The 23,804-nt window shown below is 59.2% G+C and overlaps 1 protein-coding gene across 1 annotated transcript; it reads right to left on the bottom strand.

The window, feature by feature from the left end:
- Positions 1–1,374: 1,374 nt before the first annotated feature.
- On the bottom strand, positions 1,375–22,913 carry EXOC3L2 (exocyst complex component 3 like 2). The gene is made up of 12 exons (XM_047077845.1): positions 22,848–22,913; positions 18,049–18,587; positions 14,684–15,317; positions 12,261–12,372; positions 10,961–11,062; positions 10,748–10,848; positions 10,404–10,514; positions 8,662–8,797; positions 5,253–5,375; positions 4,582–4,737; positions 3,674–3,795; positions 1,375–2,040 (listed from the first exon to the last, which is right to left on the bottom strand). The coding sequence occupies exons 2-12, from the start codon at positions 18,569–18,571 to the stop codon at positions 1,752–1,754; spliced, it is 2,409 nt and encodes an 802-aa protein (XP_046933801.1). The 5' UTR covers positions 18,572–18,587; positions 22,848–22,913; the 3' UTR covers positions 1,375–1,751.
- Positions 22,914–23,804: the final 891 nt, after the last annotated feature.

Here is a 23,804-nt window from a genome sequence, read left to right as displayed (position 1 = left end):
TGGATTGAGTGTTTAATGATTCCATTTTATCTTCTTTGTAGGTTTATTAGCTAGAACTCCGCTTTGTTCTTTTAGTGTTTGCTTTAGAAGTTTATATGATAACGTTATTTATTTTTGAGAGAGATAGAGAGAAATGGGGAGAGGCAGAGAGAGAGGGAGACACAGAATCCGAAGCAGGCTCCAGGCTCCGAGCTGTCGGCACAGAGCCCCACGTGGGGCTCCAACTCACTGACTGTGAGATTGCGACCTGAGCCTGAGTCGGTCGCTCAACCGACTGAGGAAAATCTCAGGGTGGGAAAAATTCTAGCGTCTCACCCCCAGCCTCTCCAGATCCAGGTCCCCGCGGAGACCTTGCGGTCACCTCCCTGCTGACCCTTGACCCCAGGCGCCCTTCCATAAAGCTGTTATTAAATGGGGAACCCAAATCTGGAAAGAACGCCACCTCACTGAGGTGAATACATCCTTCGTGAACATGAGTAAAAACTACAACCTGTCGTTCACTCCTCAACTCCTCTCTCTGTGCATCAGTGACATTGAAAGTGTTCTCTTAGGAGTGGGAAGGAGGCGGGGACAGCCTCTGGATGTCTCACCTCGTCCTGGGCAAAGAGAGGTTAAGCATTTCCCCAGAGAGGGGCAGCTTCCTGCCCAAGGTCACACAGCCCCGAGGCTCCAAGAGTCTTCAGTCCCCACCTTCCTGAGTTCACACGTGGGTGAGGTTCCTACCCCAGGCCCAAAGCTGACCCCTGGCTGCCTCCTCCTTCCCACTTCTCAGGAAAAAAAAAAAAAAGTGCACGCGTGCGCACGCACACACACACACACACACACACACACACACACCAGGAAGCATCCATCACAGGCTGTCCAACAGGCCGGAGGGGCAGGGGTCAGCGGGGAGGTGACCTCAAGGTCTCGGTGGGGACCAGGATCCGGAGGGGCTGGGGGTGAGACGCTGGAATTTTTCCCACCCTGAGATTTTCCTGCATCAACCCAGGAGGGCGCCCTGGATGCCGCCGGCCCTGCCCCCAACCTCCTTCCTCTCTTGACATAGATTCCGGGCTAAGGATGGATGGAGGGGGGTGGGGTGTGCCAAGGTGGAGCCGCCAGGCCCAGAAATGAAGGACAGGCATGTCAGGATTGACAAAATGAGGGACCCTGGCTGAGAGCATCCGAGGGCCTCGCGATGGAGTCACGCAGCCTGGGGACTCGGGGTAAATGGGATGGCTTGCCTGCTTCTGCCCTCCGGGGCCTCCCGCAGCCTCCACTGCCCTGCCCAGGAGTTGGACCCCAGCCCAGCCTTGGGCGTGTGAGAAGCCCTTGGCCCTGGGCCCTGCCCCCGGTCCTTCCTCCCCCACACGCTGGGGACTCAGCCCTTCCTTGTGTTAAATAGAAACCTCTTTATTCTAAGTATCGTACATTCCTTAATACATTGGACTGGGGCCAGACCTTGAGGTGAGGGGAAAAGGGGGGGCCTGGGACACTTCTCTAGAGCCTTCCAAAACGCCACCCAGCACACGCTGGGCTGGGAGCTGGTGCTGAGCTTGAGTTTCGTGGCCTTGGGAAAGTCCTTGGTCCCTCCGGCCCGTTTCTCTTCTACGCAGGGAGCGTAGGGGTGGCCCCAAAGGCCTCTGAAGATCTTTCCATCCTAGGTCGTCTGTGGTCCCAGGCAGGGAGTCAAGAGGGGGCCCTACAGGAGAACGGTTTGTCAGCAGCAAAGATGGGGGGCACTGAGGTGGGAGGGGGCTGGGAGAGTCTCAGCGTTGGGTGGGGGGCCGTGATGGAAACGGAGGCCGAAGCCGGGGCAGGCAGGCCAGACCGGGCCTGGTCAGCCGGGAGAGGGGAAGGCGGCCCAGGAAGAGAGGGAGGCCGAGGCAGAAAGGTGGGCGGGGCACCGAGATGTCTGAGAAGAAGGCGCGGTCCCGAGGGGGTGACAGGGCTCCCGCCTCGGACAGTTCCAGGTCCCGGGCCACGGCCAGGATCTCCTGGCGGGCGGCTGTGTTGTGCAGGCCACGGATGTCCAGGAGGGCTGCCACGTGCTTCCGCCTGGGGACAGAGGAAGAGACACGTGCATGGGGTCCTCTGCGCCAGACGCACACTGGCCCACCTGTGAACCTCGTCCGTTCCAGAACCTACCTTAGCTCTGGAGCCCTTTTGCCGCCCTCCAGGTCCCTCCCCACCCCCCAGCCCCCAGTCTCCCCTCCTGCAGGCACTATCCTCCAAAACTTCCCTTCCAACCATTTCCAAATCCTTCCACTGCTAACTCATTCCAGAACCCTCACCTCTAAACCCAATCTTCAGCCCCAACTCAGTTCAGGCAGCTCCTGGATGTCCTTCTGGTCCCCTCACACCTGTATCAGCTCTGGAATCTACACCAACCCTAACTCCACCCTCCCTTGCCCCTCAAACAGCGCCCCCACCCCCACCCCCATCGCTCCCACCGAACCCGGAAGTGCTCACCCACAACCCCGGTCAGGACCCTCACCTCGCCCCCTCGCCCCCGACCCCAGGCCAGGTCTGGAAGCTTCTCCACCGCTGCAGTTCCCGAGCCCATGCCCAAAGCTAGGAACCATCACCACATTCCCACACGAGACCCCGAACCCAACAGTCATTTCCAGAACCTTCATTTCAAACAGAGCTCCCGGGCCTCCGCGCTACCCCCCTTCAACACAGCTCAGGCGTCTTCCCTTCCCGCCCCCCCCTCCCCAGAGTCAGAACTATCCGTCCTGGACTGGTGGCTCCCTTCACCCCAAGCCCTCAACCTTGGAGCCTAAACCCAGCGGAGGCCTCACTCCCTGGGGCGTAGGGGTAACCCCCCCCCCCCAGTACACAGAAGAGCCTTGCACGACCACCACCATCCACATTCACAGGGGTCGGTGTGGCGATGGGTGGTCAGGTGCACCAGCTTTAGAGACCGGCCTGCCACGGGGAGGGGGGGGGGGGCGTCAAGTCCCCAGCTTTGCTAGCTGTGGCATTTAGGGCAATCTCCTTAATTTCTGCCTGCCTCAGATGACGCCAAGCATTTAGAACAGCGCTGCCTTTTGCATATAATTCGCCAAAATAACTCTTAATATAGGCCTTACTTATTGAGTGGGTGTGTAACATGCTTTCTCAGGTCTGACATCAGGGCTCATAAATAAGAATCGGGAATCGGTAGTGCGGTCACCGTGGATGACGAGAAGGAGGATGGACTGATGACGAAGAATTCCCCTCCCCCCAGATCCTAGGAAAAGAGTCCTATTATCCCCCATGGACGTGGTGAGGAAACCGAGGCTCAGAGAGGGTCACCCAGAAAGGAAATGGTCCACCAGGATCTGAGCGGCGCCTGCCGCCGTCCCAGTGCGTGTGCGCCCGTGTGCCCGTGCGTGTCCCCGTGTCCCCCGCGGCTCCCAGGCTGGGCTGGCCCTTCCTGCCGCCGGCGGCCCCGCGCCCCCCTGCCCTGGGCTTCCTGTGACTGCCTGTTTGTTTGCGAGCCCTGGTGGCGGCGGCGGCGGCGGCAGGAGAAGGAGGGAAATCGTATTAATAATGCCCTGGTTCCAGCAGGAAACGGCCGTCAGACACGCTCGCCGCCCCAAGAGCAGGAAACGCGGGGACGGATGCCAGGGCCCGGACAGTCCTCGGCCTAGCGCGCGCAAAAAACGAGCCGGGCGGGCGCGGGCGTGGGGTGGGGGACCCTCACCTGATGTCTGGGTAGTCCCGCACCAGCACCCCCACCTCCACCTGGATGCTGGGCGTGTCTTCCAGCTGCAGGATTTCGGCCAAGTGCGGCACCACGGCGTCCAGCCACGAGGCCTGGGACTCCTGCAAGGGGGAGGCCCCAGGCTCACACTCTGGCCCCAGGTCCCCCTCCCCGTAAACCACACCCCTCCGGGCCTCAGTCTTCTCCTCGGTAAAGGGGGCCAGGGGAGGGTTATCTGGAAGCTTGGGCAATTGGAAGAAAAATCCATAATACATCTACTCCCAGGTTTGCGGATAACTGGGGGGGCTCGGGGACACCCCTCAAAGCCTAGCCCTAGGATTTTGCAAAACGTTACCCTTAGGGGAACCTGGAGGACGCGTACAGGGGGTCTCTCTGCATTCTTAATAAAATGACGCACACACAGCCCCCCCCCCCGCCCCCGCTGCTGAGCTCCTGCTGGTTGCAACGGGGTACAAATTAAAGAGGGGGGCAATTTGGAACTCTTGGATTTGGGAACGCCAAGATTCTGAGTTCTGGCTGCGCTGAGCCTCTGTCTGTGCTCGTGACAATAGCTGACGTTTCCGGAGCGCTACCTCTGTGCCAGGTGGGGTCCCAAGCCCTTCACAGGACTTAAGTGACCCAATCCGCACCCCACGCACAGGGGACCGGATTCCGGTTTGCGCCCGGAGGCGAGCCCCCCCCACCGTGAGAAAGCCGACTTTTACGCGCGGAGGCCAAGGATCAAAGTGTTCACCGTGGGCTGAAAGTTGGGCGACGGCTTTATGCTAAGGCCCCGCCCCGGCTAGCGGGTCGGTGGGTGGGGGTGGGGGGGGCGGGAGGATTCTCGCGAGGCCAGGTTTTTTGGAGCCCCCCCCACCCCCACCCCTACCCCCGGGGCCCGCACTGACCAGCCGCCTGAAGAGCCTCTGCAACTGGGCCGCGTCCTCCCGGAGCCTCCCGGCCACGCGGCTGCGGGTCCGCGCCGAGCGGCAGCGCAGGCGTCCGCGGAGCAGGGGCCGCACATACTCCACCAGCGCCCGCCGGTGCAGCTCGGCCACCAGCGCCTGGGGACCGGGGGAGACGCGAGGGCTTGTGAGCAGCCGGTGACCCCTTCCCCCGCTCTCCACGCGCCCCGCGCCCACTCCGGGCACCCAACGGGAACCCCTCCCCCGCCCACAGGGCGCCACACCCCCTCTTAGCCCCCCCCCCGGCCCCCCAGGCAGCCCTTCCGACTCCCAACGGGTGACCCCAAGTCCTGCCCGATGATACCCTCCTCTGCCCCCTCATCAGCTCGCCGGTACCCCCTGCCGGCCCAGCCCAGCCCCCCGGGAGCCCCACCTCCCAGAGGCCCCCACCCTGGGCGCACCCCACCCTGCGTGCCCGCGGATGCCCCTCCGCGCAAGCGCCGCCTATCCCACTCTGAGCGAGTGGCTCAGCACCTTGAACGCGTCTCGCCCAGCGGAGCGCTCCCGTCCCCCCTCTCCCCCCCTCCCCTCCTCTCCCCCCTCCCCCCCTCTCCCCCCTCCCCCCTCTCCCCCCTCCTCCCCTCCCCCCCTCCCCCCCCCACCAGCCCGCGCACCTGGTAAGGCTCATCCTGCATCCTGCGCAGTGCCAGGGCCTGAGCGCCCAGCGTGCCCACGATGCCATCCAGGGCCTCCGGGCTGTTCAGCCACTTCCTGCGCATCAGCTTGTTGAAGTGGGGCTGGGTGCGACGGAAGGGGGAGATGGTTTTAGCCCTCCTCCCTGCCACCTCCCTGCCACCGTCTTTCTTCACTTACCAGTTCAACAGATGGGAGCTGAACCGGTTCTGTACGGTGCCCTCCCCGGGCTCACAGCCCGGGGAGGGGGACAGACCGTCCCCAGTGATGGGCCCAGAGTGGTCAGGGCAGGGAGGCGGGAACCCAGGAGTTTAGGCAGCCCAGAGGGGATGCCTGAGTCAGCGGAGAGAGTCAAGGAGGGCTTCCTGGAGGAGGGGACACCAGAGCTGGGGACAGAGGCCGGAGGTGAGGGGTGGGAGAGGGAGTGGCTCAATCGGCGGGAGGAGCCAGTGTGAAGGCGGCTCAGATTTCAGACGGGCTTTGGGGTCAGGGGATCAGAAAGAAGGTGTTCCTGTGGCTGGCAAGATCCATACACTTGGGCCCAGCGCAGAATGAAAATGGAAGGCTCTCATTCAAAATTATGAAGAACTTCAAGACAGCAACAGCAGAGCAGCAAACCAAGCTCGGGCTCTTCTAGGCAAGGGCGTCCTGTGTGACCGATGGGTTCCACAGACTCTGGAAGCTAGAACTCGCGACAGGGGTATGGGGGGGGTGCGGCTGGAGCACACAGGGCTGTGAGGAGCCCCAGCTTCCTCCTGAGGGCACTGGGGAGCCATGGCAGGTTCTGAGCAGGAGAAGGAGCGGGTCAGGCTTGTGCATTACCGAGATCTTGATGGGAGGGGCAAGGCTGAAGCAGAAATGGGGGGAGGGCTCAAAAGAGAAGAAAGAGGGAAAGAAGCAGATGAGAGGGGTGAGGAGGGGGAATGCAGGACCCAGATAGTAGGATTCGTACAATTTCGGGGGGGGGAGGGGAGGGAGGCACCTGCAAGTGACCTAAGAGGTGGGACCAGCAGCAGGACGGTCCCTGAAGTGGATCTGGGGGGAGGCAGGGGGAGACGCCGTGGGCTGGGTGGACCCTGGGGAACATGAGGTCCCCGGGGACATGGGGGGTCAGTGTCCAGGGGGCCTGAACTGAAGCAGGTCCTATCCCACTCTGCCCCACACCTACTGCGAACAGTAGCCTGGCCGCGTGAACCTCCAGGAGTGGGGCCTTGTGTTGAAAAGCAGGTGTGAATCAGATGAGCTGACGCTCTTGGTTCAGGGCCTGTCACTGTTGCTATGAACCCTGTATTTTTTTTTAATTTTTTAATGTTTATTTATTTTTGAGACTGAGGGAGACAGAGCATGAACAGGGGAGGGGCAGAGAGAGAGGGAGACACAGAATCCGAAGCAGGCTCCAGGCTGTCAGCAAAGAGCCCGACGCGGGGCTCGAACTCACAGACCGTGAGATCGTGACCTGAGCCGCAGTCGAATGCTTAACGGACTGAGCCCCCCGGGCGCCCCTATGAACCCTGTATTTTTACCGAGATATCAGCCAGTGCCCGTGGGCTGGGACCCAGCTAAGCACGGTACGGCCACGATCTTATTGCCTCCTTCCGGCCACCAGCCACCTGTGCCCATTTTCCAGACGAGCGAACAGAAACCCCAAGAGGGCAAGCAACTGGCCCAACGTGGCCCAACTCGCTCACGTTCATGCACACACTTGTCCGTCTAGTCATTCAACAAACACCCCCCCGCCCCCTTCCTGTGGCTCAGCTGGGTCGCTGGGGACACGTGGAGGAGGCTCGGGGACACACGGTGCAGAACGAGACAACAAAACTCTTGAGGATTTGATCATCGCGAGCAGGTCAGGGGAATCCTAATGCCGATCTGATATTTGGTGATTTTAAGGAATTATCGTTCCCTTGGTTGGGTATGAAAACGGTACCGTTGGTTATGTTTGTTTAAGAAGGATTTCTTATCTTTCGGAGATGCAGGCTGAAATGTTGATGGGTGATGACAGGATGTGGCGGGGGCAGGGGTGGGGGGGGGTGGAGAAAGGCGACACAAGATTGGCCTGGAGCTGACACTTGCTGGAGCTGGTCCACGGGAGGTCATTCTGTCATTCTGCCTACTTTTTGTGTATGTTTGAAATTTTCCATAATAAAGAGTTATTTTAGAAACATTCCGACAAATCCTGCCCTGGAGAAGCTCACATTCCGGGGGGGGGGGGGGGGAGCTGGATTGGGGAGAGGTAAAAAAAAAAAAGCAAAGGCAGTAACAGAGCAGGTGGCCCTAAGTGCTTGGTTGGAGAGAAACTCAGCAGGGACTGGGGAAGGGAGTCTCCTCTCGGGGCTTCTATTTTATTATTATTATTTTTTGAATATTTATTTATTTTTGAGAGACAGAGACAGAATATGAGCAGGGGAGAGGCAGAGAGAGAGGGAGACACAGAATCCGAAGCAGGCTCCAGGCTCCGAGCTGTCAGCACAGAGCCCGGCGCGGGACTCGAACCCACGAACTGTGAGATCATGACCTGAGCTGAAGTGGGAGGTTTAACTGACTAAGCCCCCCCCCCAGGCACCTCCGGGGCTTCTATTTTGAATAGGGCAGTCAGAGGAGGTCTCACTGAGAAGGTGACATCTGGATCAAGACTTGAAAGAAGTGAGGGAGGGGGCAATGGGGCTACTGGGGAGAAGAGCGGTCCAAACAGAGCAAACAGCAAGTGCAAAGGTCCTGAGGCCGGTCTATGTCTTGTTAAGGAATAGCAAGGGGGCTGGCATGGCCAGAGTGGAGTAAGTGAGGAGGACAGTGGGAGAAGGGGAGGTCAGAGAGGGAGAGGAAAGGGTCAGACCATCCAGGGCCTTGGGGGCCACAGCAAGGACTTTGGCTCTTGCCCTGAATGAGCTGGGAGCCATGGAGGGTTCTGAGCAGAGGAGGGACGTGATCGGATGTACGACATAAATTGAGCGTGCACTATAACCAGGGATACACACACCTCTGTCTCATTCCCGGGTACTCCCACCACCCTCCCCACATACTCTCACCCACTTCTGACCCCAGCCCCTTCTGGGCGCGCACAGGAGCCCAGGGGTAACCTGGGCTCCAGGGTCTAGGAGAGGCCGGGCAGGGATTTGGGGGGACTCAGTGGGGAGGGGCTCCACCTGATCCCCAAGACCCCTTCTGCTGGTGATTCTCCATCCTTCCCTTGACTGTGTTCTCCCCTCTCTTCCTTCCTCCACCCCCTTTTGCCCCCCTACAAATGGCCCAAACAGGCCATCACCCCCCCACCCCCGCGTGCTCCCCAAACACTGAGTCATGGGCTTAAAGGAACTGCAGGTTGCCGGGGCGGGGGGGGGGTTGCTCCCCTCTCCTGGCACAGGCCCTACCCCAGCCCCCTGCCTCACTCACCTGCAGCTCTTGGAAAAGCAGGTCAGCCAGGACACGGTGGCAGAGGCGGGTCACGCGGTCCAGAGCGCTGGCTGCGGCTTCCCGGGCCGGCTCGCTCTCGGGGGGTCCCACCCGCGCCAGGCGCTCTGCCAGAGCCCTGTGTGGATCAGAGCCAAAAGTCAAGGAGCCCCGATATTCAGCTCAACTGCTTGGACCCATCTGCCTTCTCAGATGGACTATTTTGTGAGCACCGAGGTGACAGGTCCGATGGGGAGCTGGGGAGAGTCAGGGGCTCTGGGGAGAGTCTGGGGGGGATGACAAATATGAGGGGATGTCTGGGAGGCTGGGGGGGTGTGTGTGTGTGGAAGCTCCGTGGAACATGATTCTAAACATCTAGAATTCTAAGATTCTACGCTTCTCATTTTCTCTCATTGCAACCATGATCCCTCCGTCATTAAAAGGGCAGTAACCTGGTCTGAGAGCAATGTGGCATTTTCTGGCCAAATCCCAGCGGGCCCCCTTCTGGGACTGTGTCCCTCAGAGTCCCCACGTCTGTGGGAGTTGACAGGTGTGCCACGTTTTTCTCTGCGACAGGGTGGAGCCAACTCTCCATTCACTGGGGACAGATTAAACAAATGACCGAACATGCAAAACGTGGAATGCAGTTCACGTGTTGCAAAGGAAAAGTGGTAACTCCAAAAGCTCACAGAAAGATCTCCAAGCTGTTAAGGGGGAAAGGCACAGAAGTGTGTTCAATATTCTACCATTTGCATATTTTTCTTTTTAAGGAAAAGGAATAAGGGGGGCCTGGCTGGCTCAGTCGGTAGAGCATGAGGCTCTTGATCCTAGGGTTGTGAGTTCGAGCCCCACATTGGGTGTAGACATTACTTGAAAATAAAAGCTTTAGGGGCACCTGGGTGGCTCAGTTGGTTAAGCATCTAACTTCCACTCAGGTCATGAGCTTATGGTTTGTGAGTTAGTTCGAGCCCCACATCAGGCTCTGTGCTGACAGCTCGGAGCCTGGAGCCTGCTTCGAATTCTGTGTCTCCCTCACTCTCTCTGCCCCTCCCCTGCTCACTCTCTGTCTCAAAAATAAATAAACATGAAAAAAATGTTCTTAAAGGGAAAGGAATAATATGTATTCACATTAGTGAGATATATTTACTTGTATATGAAATATGAATATGAAATAGGTATATATGAAATATGTGTATGGATATGCACAAAATATGCATATGCATGTGTATATATATATGCATGGAGTATGCAAATGCACACACACCCTTATTTACACGTATTTACTGGTAAATGTCCTGCAAAGATACGACAGACTCTAGCAGTAAGGAAGGCGGGGGCCGTATAGGCGTGAGGCTTTTCACGGTATGCCCGAGTGTGCCTTGAATTACGACGCATGTAAATACATCACCGATTTTGAAAACGCATTGAAAATACATTAATAAAAAAGGGAAAATACGATAAAAAAAAGCAAAAAAAAAAAAAGATCTGTAACTCTTAGAGTGTTTGAGTCTTTCTTCTAGGTGCGTGTTAATTACAGCACCCCAATATTCTGATTGCTACATAATTCTAGTGCTCTGTGATGCTAAGATTCTTTCTAGGACCCCCCCCCAAGGTTTGATGTTTCTAAGGCCCCCACGTGCCCGTGTCTCTGGGCCAGCTCTGTGATCCCCACCCAGGGCCCCGGGCACCCCAGTTCAGCTTGTCGCCGGGACTGGTCCTCTCCCCCACACGCTGGGTGCTCTCACCTCAAGGGGGGCCCGCAGTTGACCAGGGAGATGGTCCTACTGATGTACCTGTCGGGTAGCAACTCCCGAACTCCTGGATTCTCATGGAATCGCTCCACCCGCTGCTGGAAGCTAATCGGGGGGGGGGGGGGGGGGGAGAAAGGGATGACACGTGACAGACGGAGCACCCGGCCTGAGGAGAGTCCCCTTGCTGGACACTCAGCCCAACAAAGCCCGTGACCCTCACTGAAGCGCCCCTGCCCATCCTTACTGGATTGCCTTTCATCTCTCCTCTCTCTGCCGGATCGCGGCTACCGATGCCTCCGTCCCGCCCTGCACCCCTGCCCCGCCCCAGCCCTCCATACCTCTGCAGGAATTCTGCCAGCCCCCCCAGGCAGCAGTGGGCCATCCGCTCCCCAAACTCTTGGCTGATGCGGGGTGCTCGTTCCGTATGTTCTTCCAGCAACTACACGGTCCCCGGAGAGGAGAAGGGGTGAGGAGGGGGGAGGTCTTACCTTCCCGCCCCCCGGGGGGGGGCGCTGGAGAACGGATTCTCCTTCCTCTTCCCCACCCCCTACCTCACACACATCCTGCGCCAGGCTGCTGGGCTGCTCCTCCGTGCTCCCCCAGTGCTCCTCGTTCTCCTGTAGGACCCGAAGCAGGGCTGCCCGAGTCTGAGCCTGGAGCGGGGAGGTTGCAGGGGGGAAATGCAGGAGTCAGGGGGTGCCTGGAAGCCTGTCCCTCCTTTTCTCCCCTCCATGGTTCCCACCTCTTAGCCCCAGGCCGATCTGGGTCCTACCCCTGAGCGTGTCAAGGTTACTCCAAGGAGGGAGGCTGGACCACAAAACCTCCCCAGCCCCTTGCGTCCTTATGATTTGGAGCTTCATATTAAGAGGCTATAGTTTGAAGTTTCATCCATCTGACAGCCAGGGAGTTTGAGGGTCTATTCTGTCATTATTTGACGGTCCTAAGACCCTGGTGCCCAGGTTCTGCAAAAACAATTTGTTCGAGGGGCACCCGGGTGGCTCAGTCGGTGAAGCATCCGACTTCGGCTCAGGTCATGATCCCACGGTTTCATGGGTTCGAGCCCCGCGTCGGGCTCTGTGCGGACAGCTCGGAGCCTGGAGCCTGCTTCGGATTCTGTGTGTGTGTCTCTCTCTCTCTGCCTCTCCCCTGCTCAGCTCTGTCTCTCTCTCTCTCAAAAATAAATAAATAAAAATTAAAAAAAAAATTTTGTTCAAGAGAGTCAGATTCTGTGATTCAAGAATTCCAAGGGTCTGGGATTCTGAGGTTGACACACGTCTGATTCCCTGGTCCAATGTTCCCTTCAGTGAATCTGAGAACCTAGGTATGTTCCAGCCTAAGACTCTAGGCTCTCAAGTTACTACGATTCTGACCTCTGTGGCCGAGGCAGGACTGGCATTCCGGTGGGAGACAGCCCCGTGGCCAGGCTGGGTGTTGATGGCCCCACCGTTCTCCTCACTGGTGCCTACGCCCGGCCAGTTATTACCCGGGTTTGCCATCGGCCCCGCTCGTATGCACAGGCTGCTTGTATGCCCTCCTTCTGTGAGTCTTGGGGACCGCGGGCTGAGCTTCTGTGACTGACTCCTGCTCTAGGATTCGAAGTATCGGAATGTCTGGAAACTTTGCTGATCGGCTCTGTGCTCCCCTGGGTGCTTGGGTGACCACACGGAACATAAGGCAGAAGTGATCAGCGTGGGCTTACACTTCTGTGTCTTTCGGACAGAACCCAGAAATCCACAAAGGGAACAGGGAAATGGACGTAGCGAAAGGGGGAGAGGAGAGACCCCCCCAGCCCCCCCCCCAAGTGACCCCTCCCTCCCTGCAGAGCGCCTCTGGCTCCCGAGTCCCCGGTACCTTAACGTCTGTGACACATTCATCCTCCAAGCCCCGCAGGGTGCCAGCAGACAGAAGGGGCCCCAGCTCCCCATTCTCCAGGGCCACCAGGTCCACCAGCCCTAGGACCTCTCTGGGAGTGGGAGGTAAGAGACAGAGGGGTCTGTGAGAGGGGGGACCCTGGGCAACGGAACCCCTCCCCACCCCCCCACCCCTTCACACCCAGTGTGTTTGTGACCCTGGGCCACTCCCTTCCTCTCTAGGGGCCAGCTTTGCTCATCCCTCAAAGGAAGTCTCTGGAATTGTTGCTTCCCTGGCCCCAGCTGTCTGAGTCAGCTCCCTGATGAATGGTGTCCGGGCAAGACTTGGAGGGATCAAGTCCAGGCTTGACGGGCTGGCACGCAGAGTCTCGGCCGTGACCAGCTTCTGCCTCCGCTCCTTGTCCCCATCACGTCACCCGCCTTCGAGGCCTCCCCAGTCCAGCCCTCGCTCCCGGGCCCTACACTCTTACACACCTGGTCTGTGCCATACCACCAGACCCCTTACGCCTCCTCCACCACCCACACGCACCCCAGGCTTTTGCTCTTGGCGTTTTCTCAGCCAGAAGTACCATCTTCCTACAAAGCAACTTAACTCCCGTCCAGGAAGCTTTCCGGACTCCCCGTCCTGCCTCCGTCTCCCATGGGAGATGTGACCGTGTCCTTCATACAGAGTCCCAGATGGGATCTAGGGGGTCGATGTCAGTACCTGTCACCTTCCCCTTCTTCTGGTGGCAGCATGAGGGTTTTATTTGAGGGACCACCCACCCTCCTCACTCGCCAGCCTGTGGTTTGGGTGTGGCCAGCTCCCTTGTCCCTGGAACCAGTAGGTGACCCAGGCCTGGCTAATCATATCCCATCCCCTGGCCACCAGACTGGGTATGTTTTAGGATCCAAACACTTGACAGGAAGTTTTAGGAGCGGGAGAGTCCATGGCGCTGAGGTTCTAAATGCCAAGGTTCTAGAATTCAAGGGATCAAGAGATTACAGTCCTAACCCTGGAGGGATCCACAGCGGGTCCACATCCGGAGTGGATGCGGCTGAAGTTGAGGATTTGAAGCCTCATCGCTGCTAAGGCTCTAGGATTGAAAGTGTAGCGGCACCTGGGTGGCTCAGTCAGTTGAGCATCTGACTTGGGCTCATAGCATGATCTCGCAGTTGGTGAGTTCGAGCCCCGCATGGGGCTCTGCGCTGACAGCTCAGAGCCTGGAGCCTGCTTCGGATTCTGTGTCTCCCTCTCTCTGCCCTTCCCCTACCCTTCTCTCTCTTTCTCTCTCAAAAATTAAATAAACATTAAAACAGTTTTTAAGAAAGCGTCCGTGCTAAAGTTCTAAGATTGGAAAAATCAACAGTGCTAATGCCCTAGGATCGAAAGAGAGAGCAGTAACGGTTCTAGAATTCGGAGGGTCAGCGATGCTAAGATTTTAGGCATGTTGGTGCTAAGGTCCTCGTATTTTACGAATCAGTGGTGTGAAGGTTGCAGGATGGGGGGGGGGGGGTCAATGCTACAAAGGTTCTAGATGAAAATGAGCAACAGTGTTAAATTCTAGGACTCAGAACAATACTGAGATTCTAATAGTATAAGTGTCATTGGTGCGAAGGTTCTAGGCCTGGAGGGGTCCACCGCACCCCGAGGCTTCTAGGACTGAAGTGGTCAGTGGTGGGCACCTGGCTGGCTTAGTCTGTGGAGCCTGCAGTCTTGATCTCGGGGTCGTGGGTTCAAGACCCACACCGGGTATAGAGATTACTTTCTTTTTTTTTAAAGTGGAGTCTTTAAAAGGAAGGAAGAAATGGTGGCGGGGGAAAAAGAAATGGTCAGTGTTGCTGAGATTTCAGAACCGGGCGGGCCAATGGTGCCCATAGGTTCTAAGTCTGGGAGAGCGGGGGGTGTTAAAGTTCTACAACCGCAGGGATCGGTATGATCCGTGTTGCTAAGATTCGGGGAGTTGAACCGTCAACGATGCGAAGGTCCTACGCCGCCGCCGGGAAGGGTCGATGGTGCTAAGATTTTTAAGAACGGCAACTTAACGCCGCTAAGCTTCCGGGACCAGCGGGGGCAGCGAGGCTCAGATTCCAGGACGGGCAGGGTGAGCGGTGCCACGCTCCCCAGGGTGGAGGGGTCACCTGGGGGTCCTGACCCGTCACCACCGGAAGGGCCCGTGTTGCTCGGGTTCTAGCGCGGGACGAGTGGATCGCGCTCAGACGCTCGGATCGTAAGGGTCCCCGGGGTGGGGGGGGGGGTGAGGGCTGGCGGGGTCGAGGGTTCTCAGAGGCGAGGATTGAAGAGCGGGCCGTTCCAAGGTCTTTGGCGAGGCCGGGGCTGGGGGAGCGTGGGTCGGAGGGGGGGGGGGTCGGGGGCGGCGGGGGCGGGATCCGCGCGCCCCGGGGGCAGCCGCCCCGCCTCACCTGGGGTACACCTGGTTGTGCCAGTGCAGCAGGGCGTAGCGGTCGGCCAGCGGCAGCCTCCGGCGGGCGGCGGCCCCGAGCCAGTCGGCGAGCGCGCCGTGGTAGCCGCGCAGGTAGACGCCGAAGGCGCCCAGGCCGGCGGGGTAGGCGGGCGCCAGGCGGCCCCGCACCACGCCCATATCCTCCAGCAGCCGCGCCCGCAGCGCCTCCAGCTGCCCCGCCAGGCCCCCGGGCGCCCCGGGCGCCGCCGCCTCCAGGCGCTCCCGCGCCGCGCGCGCCACCGCCTCGGCCCAGCGGGCGCGCAGCTTGCGGGCGGCCCCGGGCCCCCGGCGCCCGTCGGCCGCCTCCTCCTGCACCAGCACCTGGCCCAGCTGCGCCACGGCGCCCGCCCCGGCGCCCGCGCCCGGCCCGGGGCCCGCCAGCGTCTCGCGCACCAGCGCCCACAGCTCGCGCTGCAGGGCCTCGTACAGCAGCGCCACGTCCCGCGCCCGGCGGCCGCCGGCCGCGCCCTCGGCCCCGGGCGGCCCGGGCGCGCCGCCCCCCGACGACGCCAGCTCCTCGGCCTCCAGCTCCAAGATGTGCTCGTCGGCCCGCGCGAGCTCGCGCTGCTGGATCAGGCTCAGGATCTCCAGCACTGTGGGGGCAGAGCGGGAGGTCAGGGGGAGCAGGGCGCGGGGCGGGGGCGCAGGGGGAGGCGAGGGGGCGAGAAAGGAGCCCGGGACGTTCCGGGAGAAGAGGGGTGGGTGAGAGAAGGCTGTCGGGCGAGGGACGGGGGGCAGGGTGAGGGAGGGAAGTGGAGGGGCGGAGGAGGGCGAGAAGAAGTCAGGGGAAGGGGGGGGAAGGGGGTGAGGCAGAGGGGAGGGGGGCGGGGGACGGCGCAGGGTATGGGAGAGTGGGTGAGGATAGGGGGAAGGGACCGGGATATTTGAGGGGCGAGGACAGGGAAGGCACCTCAGATCCAGAGAAAGGGATGCAGGGAATGGGAGGGCGGGAGGGAGGCCAGTCTGAGCCAGGTAGGGGGAGCCGGTGGAGAAGCAATGGATCAAGGGGCAGGGTGGAGGCCAGGAGGTGGGGAGAGGAGAGCAAGACCAGAGAGGGCCTTTCGGGGGGGGGGGTGGTGGCTGTGGGGGTGATCTGGCACTGTGCGTTCCGACTCCCCCAAGAGACACCCCCATGGGGTTGGGAGGCCTTCGCGCGAAGGCCAAGGGAGGGTCCTGGTGGCCCAGGGTTACCCCGACACCTCCACCCCCCTCCACTTCCTCCCTGGCAGAGAAACTTGTTTCCTGGCCAGCGCTATTTCTGCCCATCCGTTTCCAGAAGGCGGGGGCTCCAGTCACCCCCCTCCTCGCCTCCCTGAAGTGCCCTCCCAGTCCCCTGGGAGCCGGGGCCGAAATAGCTCCTGGCCAGGATGTGGGGCGAAGCGAGGGCTCTCCTGAGGTCCCCCGGGGGCTGAGGCAGCATTCGTTGGGGGGTGCCGGGGGGGGGGGGTCTGGGAGTGAGGAGGGGGGTGTATGAAGGTGGACGGAGCCAGCCCCAGGGATCCGAGCCGGAGTCTCAGAGATGGGACTGAGATGAGGGATGAGGGGGAAGTTGGGGTGCAACCTCTAGAGGGGACAGGAAAGGAGCTGAGTTTGACATCTGGGGCCTGGGACGGTGACTGGGGGCGGAGATGAATTGAAGCGACGGCTGAGGATGGAAAGAAGGGTTTGGATGTGAGTTTGAAGATGAAAACCGGACCTGAGTTGGGGCCGGGAATGTGGGTGGAGGTTGGGAAGGGGGGGGGGGTTCAGGGTCAGGGTGGATTAAGGGTCAGGGATTAAGAATGAAGGGAGAGGGGTTCCCCGGGTGGCTTAGTCAGTTAAGCTTCTGACTCTTGATCTCGGCTCGGGTCGTGGTCTCACGGTTCGTGGGTTCGAGCCCCCGCGTCGGGCTCCGTGCTGACAGCTCAGAGCCCGGAGCCTGCTTTGGATTCTGTGTCTCCTTCTCTCACTGCCCCTCCCCCACTTGTGGCTCTGTCTCTCAAAAATAAATAAATAAATATAAAAAAAATGTTTTTAATGAAAAAAAAAAAAGAATGACGGGGGAGAGACTAGCTTGCCGTTGGGGTTGAAGGTGGGTGCTGAGATGGGCCTGGGTCGGGGGTTGGGCGTGAGGCTAAGTTGGGGACCAGGCTGCAACCTGCATGCGGGAGGGCACTGGCTGGCCCCCGTGGTGTTGACGGTTCTTGGGCACAGAGATGAGGTTAAAGGTGGTGTTTGGACAAAGGGATAGTGGGGTTGGAATAAGGATAGAGTAGAAACTCAAAAAGGCATTGAAGAGAAGACACTGGGGCTTGGGGTAGTTTGGGGCTGAGGATAGAGACGGGGTGGGGGTATGAGCTGAGTTGTGCCCCCCCCCACCATCACCAGGAAAAAACACGCGTGAAGTCCTAAGCCCCCGGTACCTCAGAATGGGACCATCTCTGGAGACAGAGATGAGCAGAGAGGTGAGCAAGTTAAAATGAGGTCGTAGGATGGGCTCTGATACGGCGTGACTGGTGTTCTTACACAAAGGGGAGATTTGGACACAGAGACAGACATGCATCGCGAGAAGACGGCCAGCCAAGCGCCAGGCACAGAAGAGTCGAGGAAGGAGTCCCCTATGCGTGTCTGAAAATGGACCCAGAACCGAGAGAATAGATTTCTATAGTTGAAGCCACCCGGCTTGTGGGGTTGTGGGACAAGGTTACAGCAGCCTGGAGAACGTAACACAGGCCGTGGGGGACACAGCGGGGAGACGCAGGTGGGAGGTAGGCGCTGGGCGTGGCGGGGAGTTCGAGGTGCGGTTTGGACGTGAGGTGGGGACGAGGTTGAAGCTGGGCGTTGGGGGGGTTGGGCTGGATTTGGGTTTGGGGTTCAGAGTGGGGTGGAAAAGGAGAGGAGGTTGGGGGTGAAGGAGGAGGTTGGGGTGCAGTCTGGGGCCAGGGTTGGGGCTGGCGATGGGAAGGGGGTGGGGTACAGAGGTTAGGGAGAGGCATAAGGTCAAGGTTGGATGTGGCTACATGGAAAGGAGTGGAAAGGAGATGGGATGGAGGCTGAACTTGAAGGGAGGGAGGGAAGGAGGGTTGAAATTGGGGGCGCAGGAGGGATTAGGGGAGATGAGACCAAAGTTCATGATCCTTATCGTAGGACATGGGGGTGAGGTTGAGGCCGGCAGGCGGCGGGTGGGATGGACCCGGGGTGGGTTGGGAGCGGGGTGAATTGGGGCGGGTGGATTGGGGGTGGGGTGGATTGGGGGGTGGGTGTGGAGACACAGCTGCGGCCAGGGCTTGGTGATAGAAATCAAGATTTTGGGGGGAGGGGGCTGGGCGGGGGCTCCCGACTCACCTGACAGAGGTTCCTTCATCTTTGGGGGCTCAGGGACCTTGGGCGGGGGCTCGGGAGCTGCCTCGCCTGCGGGCACCACCCTCTCAGCCAGTGACGCGCGGCGGGGCTTGGGCCCGCGTCCCAGTCTCAGGAAGGCCAGTCTCCGGGCGGCCTCCCCAGCCACCTCCTCGTCGCCCTGGGCTCGGGTCCCCTGAAGCCTGGCCAGGAGGCCAAAATCTGCTGAGCTCCTGCGTATCCCTGGGGTCAGCACTCGGCCCAGGAAAGAGCGGGACTGCCCATCTCCGGGGCTGCCTGCCCGCCGGCCGGGGGTCCAGCCCAGCCGGAAGGGGGCCAGGCCGGCCAGCTTCTCCAGGGTGGCACGGCGGCGACACGATGTTCCGTTGGGCAGGCTCCCCAGCTCCCCAACCTCGTCTTCTTCCGGTCCCGGAACTTCCTCAAAGGGGTTCCGGGAGGACCTCAGAGGCAGCGTCCCCGCCCGGGGCACCTTAGGGTCGGCCACCCCTAGACTCTTCGGGATGGGCATCTTGACAGGCAGGGACCTGGGAAAAACATAAGTGGTGTTGATAATTAACGCCTCTGGGTGCCCAGCAACGCAGGGCCTGCGTGCCAGGCACTGGTCTGAGCATTCACTAATCCCATGAGGCTAGTGCTATTACTATATGCCCACGTGGCAGATGAGGAAACTGAGGCTCAGAGGAGCAAAGGTGCTTACCGAAGGCCCCACGGTGACTCAGGGACAAAGCCAGCATTCGCGCCCAGACCCGTCTGATTACCCTGACCGTTGGCGTTCAGACCCTTTCCCTGCCTGACTTCCTGTCTGGGTGCTCATCACCTCTGTGGACCCTCCCACTCTGAGAGGAAACAGGCTCAGAGAGGGGAAGGGTCCGTCCCAAGGCGGCACAGCCAGCGAAGAGGAGAGACTGCATGGGGACTCAGGCCCCACCGTCTACCCGGACATCAGTCACACACATGGGCACCTGCCTCGTCTCTCCCCTGTCCAGCCAGCACACCTGTCACCTCTATCCCGCCTTCTTCTTTCCCTTAGCAAAGCCTTACTGGGAAATGTCCAGAGCAGGCAAATCCAGAGAGACAGAAAGGAAGTGAGTGGTGGCCGGGGACTGGGAGACGGGGGTGGGTCTTAATGGGTGTGGCTGCTTAATGGGTACAGGTTTCCTTTTGGGACATGAAAATGTTCTGGAACTACATAATGTGGATGGTTAACAGCACTGTGAATGTACTAGAATGCCACTGAATTGTACGCTTTAAAGTCAAATTTTTTTTTTAATTTTTTTTTTCTTTCAACGTTTATTTATTTTTGGGACAGAGAGAGACAGAGCATGAAGGGGGGAGGGGCAGAGAGAGAGGGAGACACAGAATCGGAAACAGGCTCCAGGCTCCGAGCCGTCAGCCCAGAGCCCGACGCGGGGCTCGAACTCAGGGACCGCGAGATCGTGACCTGGCCGAAGTCGGACATTTAACCGACTGCGCCACCCAGACGCCCCTAAAGTCAAATTTTTAAATGAAGTTATTTACTTATTTTGAGAGAGAGAGAGAGAGCAGGGGAGGGGCAGAGAGAGGGGGAGAGAGAGAGAATCCCAAGCAGGCTCCGTGCTGCCAGCACAGAGCCTGAGGCGGGGCTCGATCTCACGAATCGTGAGACCATGACCTGAGCCAAAACTGAGAGTCAGACACTTAACTGACTGAGCCACCCAGGGGCCCCAAGATTTTATTTTTAAGTAATCTCTACACCCAACGTGGGGCTCGAACTTACAGCCCCGAGATCAAGAGTCACACGCTCTACAGACTGAGCCAGCCAGGCGCCCCATAGCTTGAACTTGATGGGGCACCTGGGTGGCTCAGTCGGTTGAGCATCCAACTCTTGATTTTGGCTGAGGTCATGATCCAGGGTCGCGGGATCGAGCCCTTAAGATTCTCTTTCTCGATAAACATTTAAAAGATTCTCTCCCTCTCTCTCTCTCTCTCTCAAATAAAATAGAACAAAATAAAGTGAATTTTATCCCACCTCCTAAGTCCCTCATCTCCTCCCTCTCCGTGGCCCCTGCCCCAGTCCAGGCCCCCTCCCACTTCCCCCCTTTCTCCCTGGTCTCCAGGCTCTCGTCTTGGCCCCTCCAGCCCACCTTTGAGGATCTCGTTAAAGCACAAACTTGCCCTGCTCTTTCTCTTAACCTTGCATGGCTCCCCAGTACCCTTGGCGCGAAATCCAGCTGCCCTTGCCTGCCAGCTGTGCACCTCACCAGTGCTATCCCACATTCTCCCCCTCCAGGCTCCTCTGGGTGCCGGCGTTTGTTGATCTTTCTACCTGGACACCTGTTCTCCCTGCACCACTCAGGCTTTAGGATCCAGCCCCCAAGGCCCTCTCCTCCAGGAAGCCCTCTGTCATGCCTAGGATGAGTCGAGTTCCCCCCCCCTCAGGATTTTCCGCATCCCAGCCCTCCCCACTCTGAGTTGTCAGTGTCTGAGGATGAGTCTGTGTCCCCCACCGGACTGTGAAGTCCCTAGAGGGACAGGGTCGGGCTGTCTCAATCACCACTGCGTCCCCAACTCCCAGGGCAGGCGCTCAGGAAATGAATGGGTGCTAAACAGGAAACAAAGGAAGGAGGCAAGGACCTCATTCCTTGTGGGTGAGGAGTCAAGCTGGAGAGGTCAGTACAGAGCAAGCCGTGCAGGGCCTCGGAGAGGAGAGCCGTGAGGAGGGACTTGGGCTTTTTCCCGAGGACGCTGGGGAACTGTGGAAGGGCGCTTTTTAAAATGATGAAATCGGTCAAAGATTCAGGAATTCAGAAAAATTTAGAAAACAAATAAACGCCCCCTCTGCTTCCAATCCTAGCTGCGTCTAATGCAAACATTCTATTTTGTGGCTATTCTGTTTCTATGGCTCAGGTTCGGCTGTTGTTTGGGTGTTTGTTTGTTTCGGGTGGTTTTTTGTTTTTTTGTGTTTTTTTGGTCTTTTTTAGAATCGAGCATTACAAGATGCACTCCCCGCCCCCAGCTCTCCTCCCTTGCCCTCTTCCCAGGACGGTAGCATCCAGAATGCTGTCTCCCCAGCCAACCCGACTTTTACTCTTAAGTCTCCGTAGCCTTGCATCCAGAAACAATGTATCGTTTTACGGGGTTTCAGAACCGCTCTGTGAAGGCTCTCCTACTACGTGCATTCAGCAACTTGCGCTTTGATGGTGGTGTTTGGACTCATGTACATGGGAGAGGTATCTGTGCCTATCTCGGTGGCTCTGGTCGATTTAAGTGTCGCATTACTCTTTCACTGTCTGGCTTTGGCAAAACTGTGTGAAACGTCAGGGGTTTCCCCACTCACCTCCTGCTAGATACATAGGTTGTTTTGAACTGGGACAGGTTCCGAGCAGTTGAGGGACAGGGTCGGGACTGGGCGGCCCCTTGGGGGTGCATAGAGCATCTGGAAGGAGGCTGATGCTCAAAGGGTCCCCGAGCTGGCTGGGCCGTGGGTAAGAGCATCTTCCTTTCATGGGGGAGCCCCCCCCCCGCTTCTTTCCTCCCTGACTTCAGCCTCTGGACCTCAGCTGTCGTTCCTCAAGCCTCTCTCCAGTCTCCATGGTCCCCTGTCCTCCACAGAGGCAGTCACCATGGCAACCCTTGCCTGGAGCCCCCATAGCTGTGGGCAATCGATACGAGCCCCCCATGCGCACACCCACAAGTCGTGCACGGATTTCTCTGTCTTTCATTTTCCCGACCGGCTTCTGTGTGTTTCATCCCACAAATGGCCTCACCGTGTCCCAGCCCTGTGTCCATCGTCTCCCCCCCCCTCCGAAACTCCACATCCCCCTTCTACTTCCCTGTAACAGAAGCCAACATGACCCAAACTGGATCTGCCACTCCCCCACTGGCTCCCACATCCATCCCCAAACTGGATCCCAATACCGCCCCCCCCCCCCAGCCATTTCCAACATCCTCAGACCCCGCTGCAACAGTTTCTCCAAAGTGGCCCGGCCGGCTTTCCCTTTCCAGGCTCCACCACCCTCCACCACCCGCCTCTGCAAACTGGCTCCTCCGACATCCTGCCCCCTCCAGCCCCCTCATCTGCCTCCCAGTGCCCGGGCCCCTGACTCACTTCCGAGGCATCCCTCAAGCCCCCAGCCTCCCGACTCCCACAGGATGTCTTGGCCACCAGCGCTTCCCTCTCTGGGCTTCGGCTCCTCCCCCTCCTCCCCCCCCTCCTCCTCGCTGCCAGCCTTTCCCCAAAGCCCTAAACCCTCCACCGGCAGTCTGACCTGTTTGCAGAAGTCAGCACCTCCAGCCCCCAAGTCTGTATCTGAGAACAGCCCTTATAAAGTGTGCGTCCATGCTGGACCCCAGCCACACAACCCCAATCCAGACCTCACCCCCAACTATCCCATCATCAGCCCAGCCCGGTTCAAGCTCATGCACATCTTCACTCCGAACACCATCTCCAAGCCCCCGTCTCTTGGGGATGGAGAAAAGCATCCACCGCTTTCTCCCAACCTGAACTCCGAGGGCATCAGACGCTTTCTCTCCTTTCTCCCGTGGTGGTCCCAGCTCTCCTGGCCCCTTTGAAGCTTCTCTGGTTCCCCGGGGTCCCCAGATTCTTCACTGCACCCCCCTGCGGTCCCCGGCTCCTCCTGCCCTGTGGCTGGCACCCTCCTGAGGCCAGGCCCCACATGCTGTCTTTGCCCCCAGCCTCTCCTGGCTTCCGGGCACATGTTCTCACCACCTCTGGTCCAGCCAGGTCCAAGGGGGGAGCCCAGGCCAGGGCGCAAGAATCCTGCCCCCTCCTCCAGCACACTCACCTCCTCGTCAGCAGGCGCCTTCGTCCCTCTGTCCCTGCTGCTGTCCTGCCCTGAGGACACTTCAGCCAGAACTGCTGAGAGCTTGGAACTGGGGGGGGGGGGGGTTAGAGGAGGTCAATTTCCTGTCAGGAAACCCCTCCCTCTCTGGGGCCAGGGGCGGGAAGGACTCTTTATCTGTCTGCCCTTTTAGGCCAAGCTGGGGTTGGGCTGGGAAGGACAAGGCCACAGTCTGGCCCCCACCCTCACCCCCACCCGGAATTGCCCCCCCCCCCGCCTGTTCTTCACGCCTTCCAAGGTGACAACACCATCCTGGGCACCCTGGGGAGACACCCAATGCTGGATGCGGGCCCAGAGCTCTCCTTCGGGTTCCTGGCTCTGGAATAAAGACAGGGAGGAAGGTTCTGCTGGCCCAGAAGCTGCGATCAGAGGCCTGAGGGCGTGGGTGGCACGGGGCAAGGCTTTGGAACTATAGTCCTCTCCCCTGTCCCCAGGTCCCTGTATGGCTCCCTCCTTCGACATCATCCTGGCCTCGGCTCCAGCCTCTGTCCCTCAAAGGAGACATTCCCTGAACAGCAGAAGCCCCTTCTCCCCCCCCACCCACTTCCTCTCTCCCCAGGGACTGGCTCTGATTCCTCAATTCCTTCGTATCACCTTCCTCAATTTGAACGATCAGATTTCTCTGTCTCCCTTGTAGATTTCCTGACTCTCCCACTTGAACGTAAATCCAAAGCAGATTTGGCTTACCTCATTCATCTTTATATCCCTAGATGTGCGTCTGGCACATAATAGTAAAGGTTTATTAACCGAATGCACACATGGGGATAGATCAGAGCTAAGGATTGGAAGTTGGGGACACATATGGCAGGTGCAGTGGGGGGGGGCGCTGGGAATGGGTTGGGGGTTGGGTGGGGTTAGATGCAGGCGGAGCCAGGTTGAGTGGCCCAGATTGGGGGTGGG

This window comes from Lynx rufus, unplaced genomic scaffold (assembly GCF_022079265.1).
Source record: "Lynx rufus isolate CCGP_SWC_20201006 ecotype Redwood Valley unplaced genomic scaffold, mLynRuf1.p SCAF_16, whole genome shotgun sequence".
In the NCBI taxonomy this organism is placed as follows: domain Eukaryota; kingdom Metazoa; phylum Chordata; class Mammalia; order Carnivora; family Felidae; genus Lynx; species Lynx rufus.
Note: the sequence above shows the minus strand (reverse complement) of the source record. Positions and strands in the feature narration are given on the sequence as shown.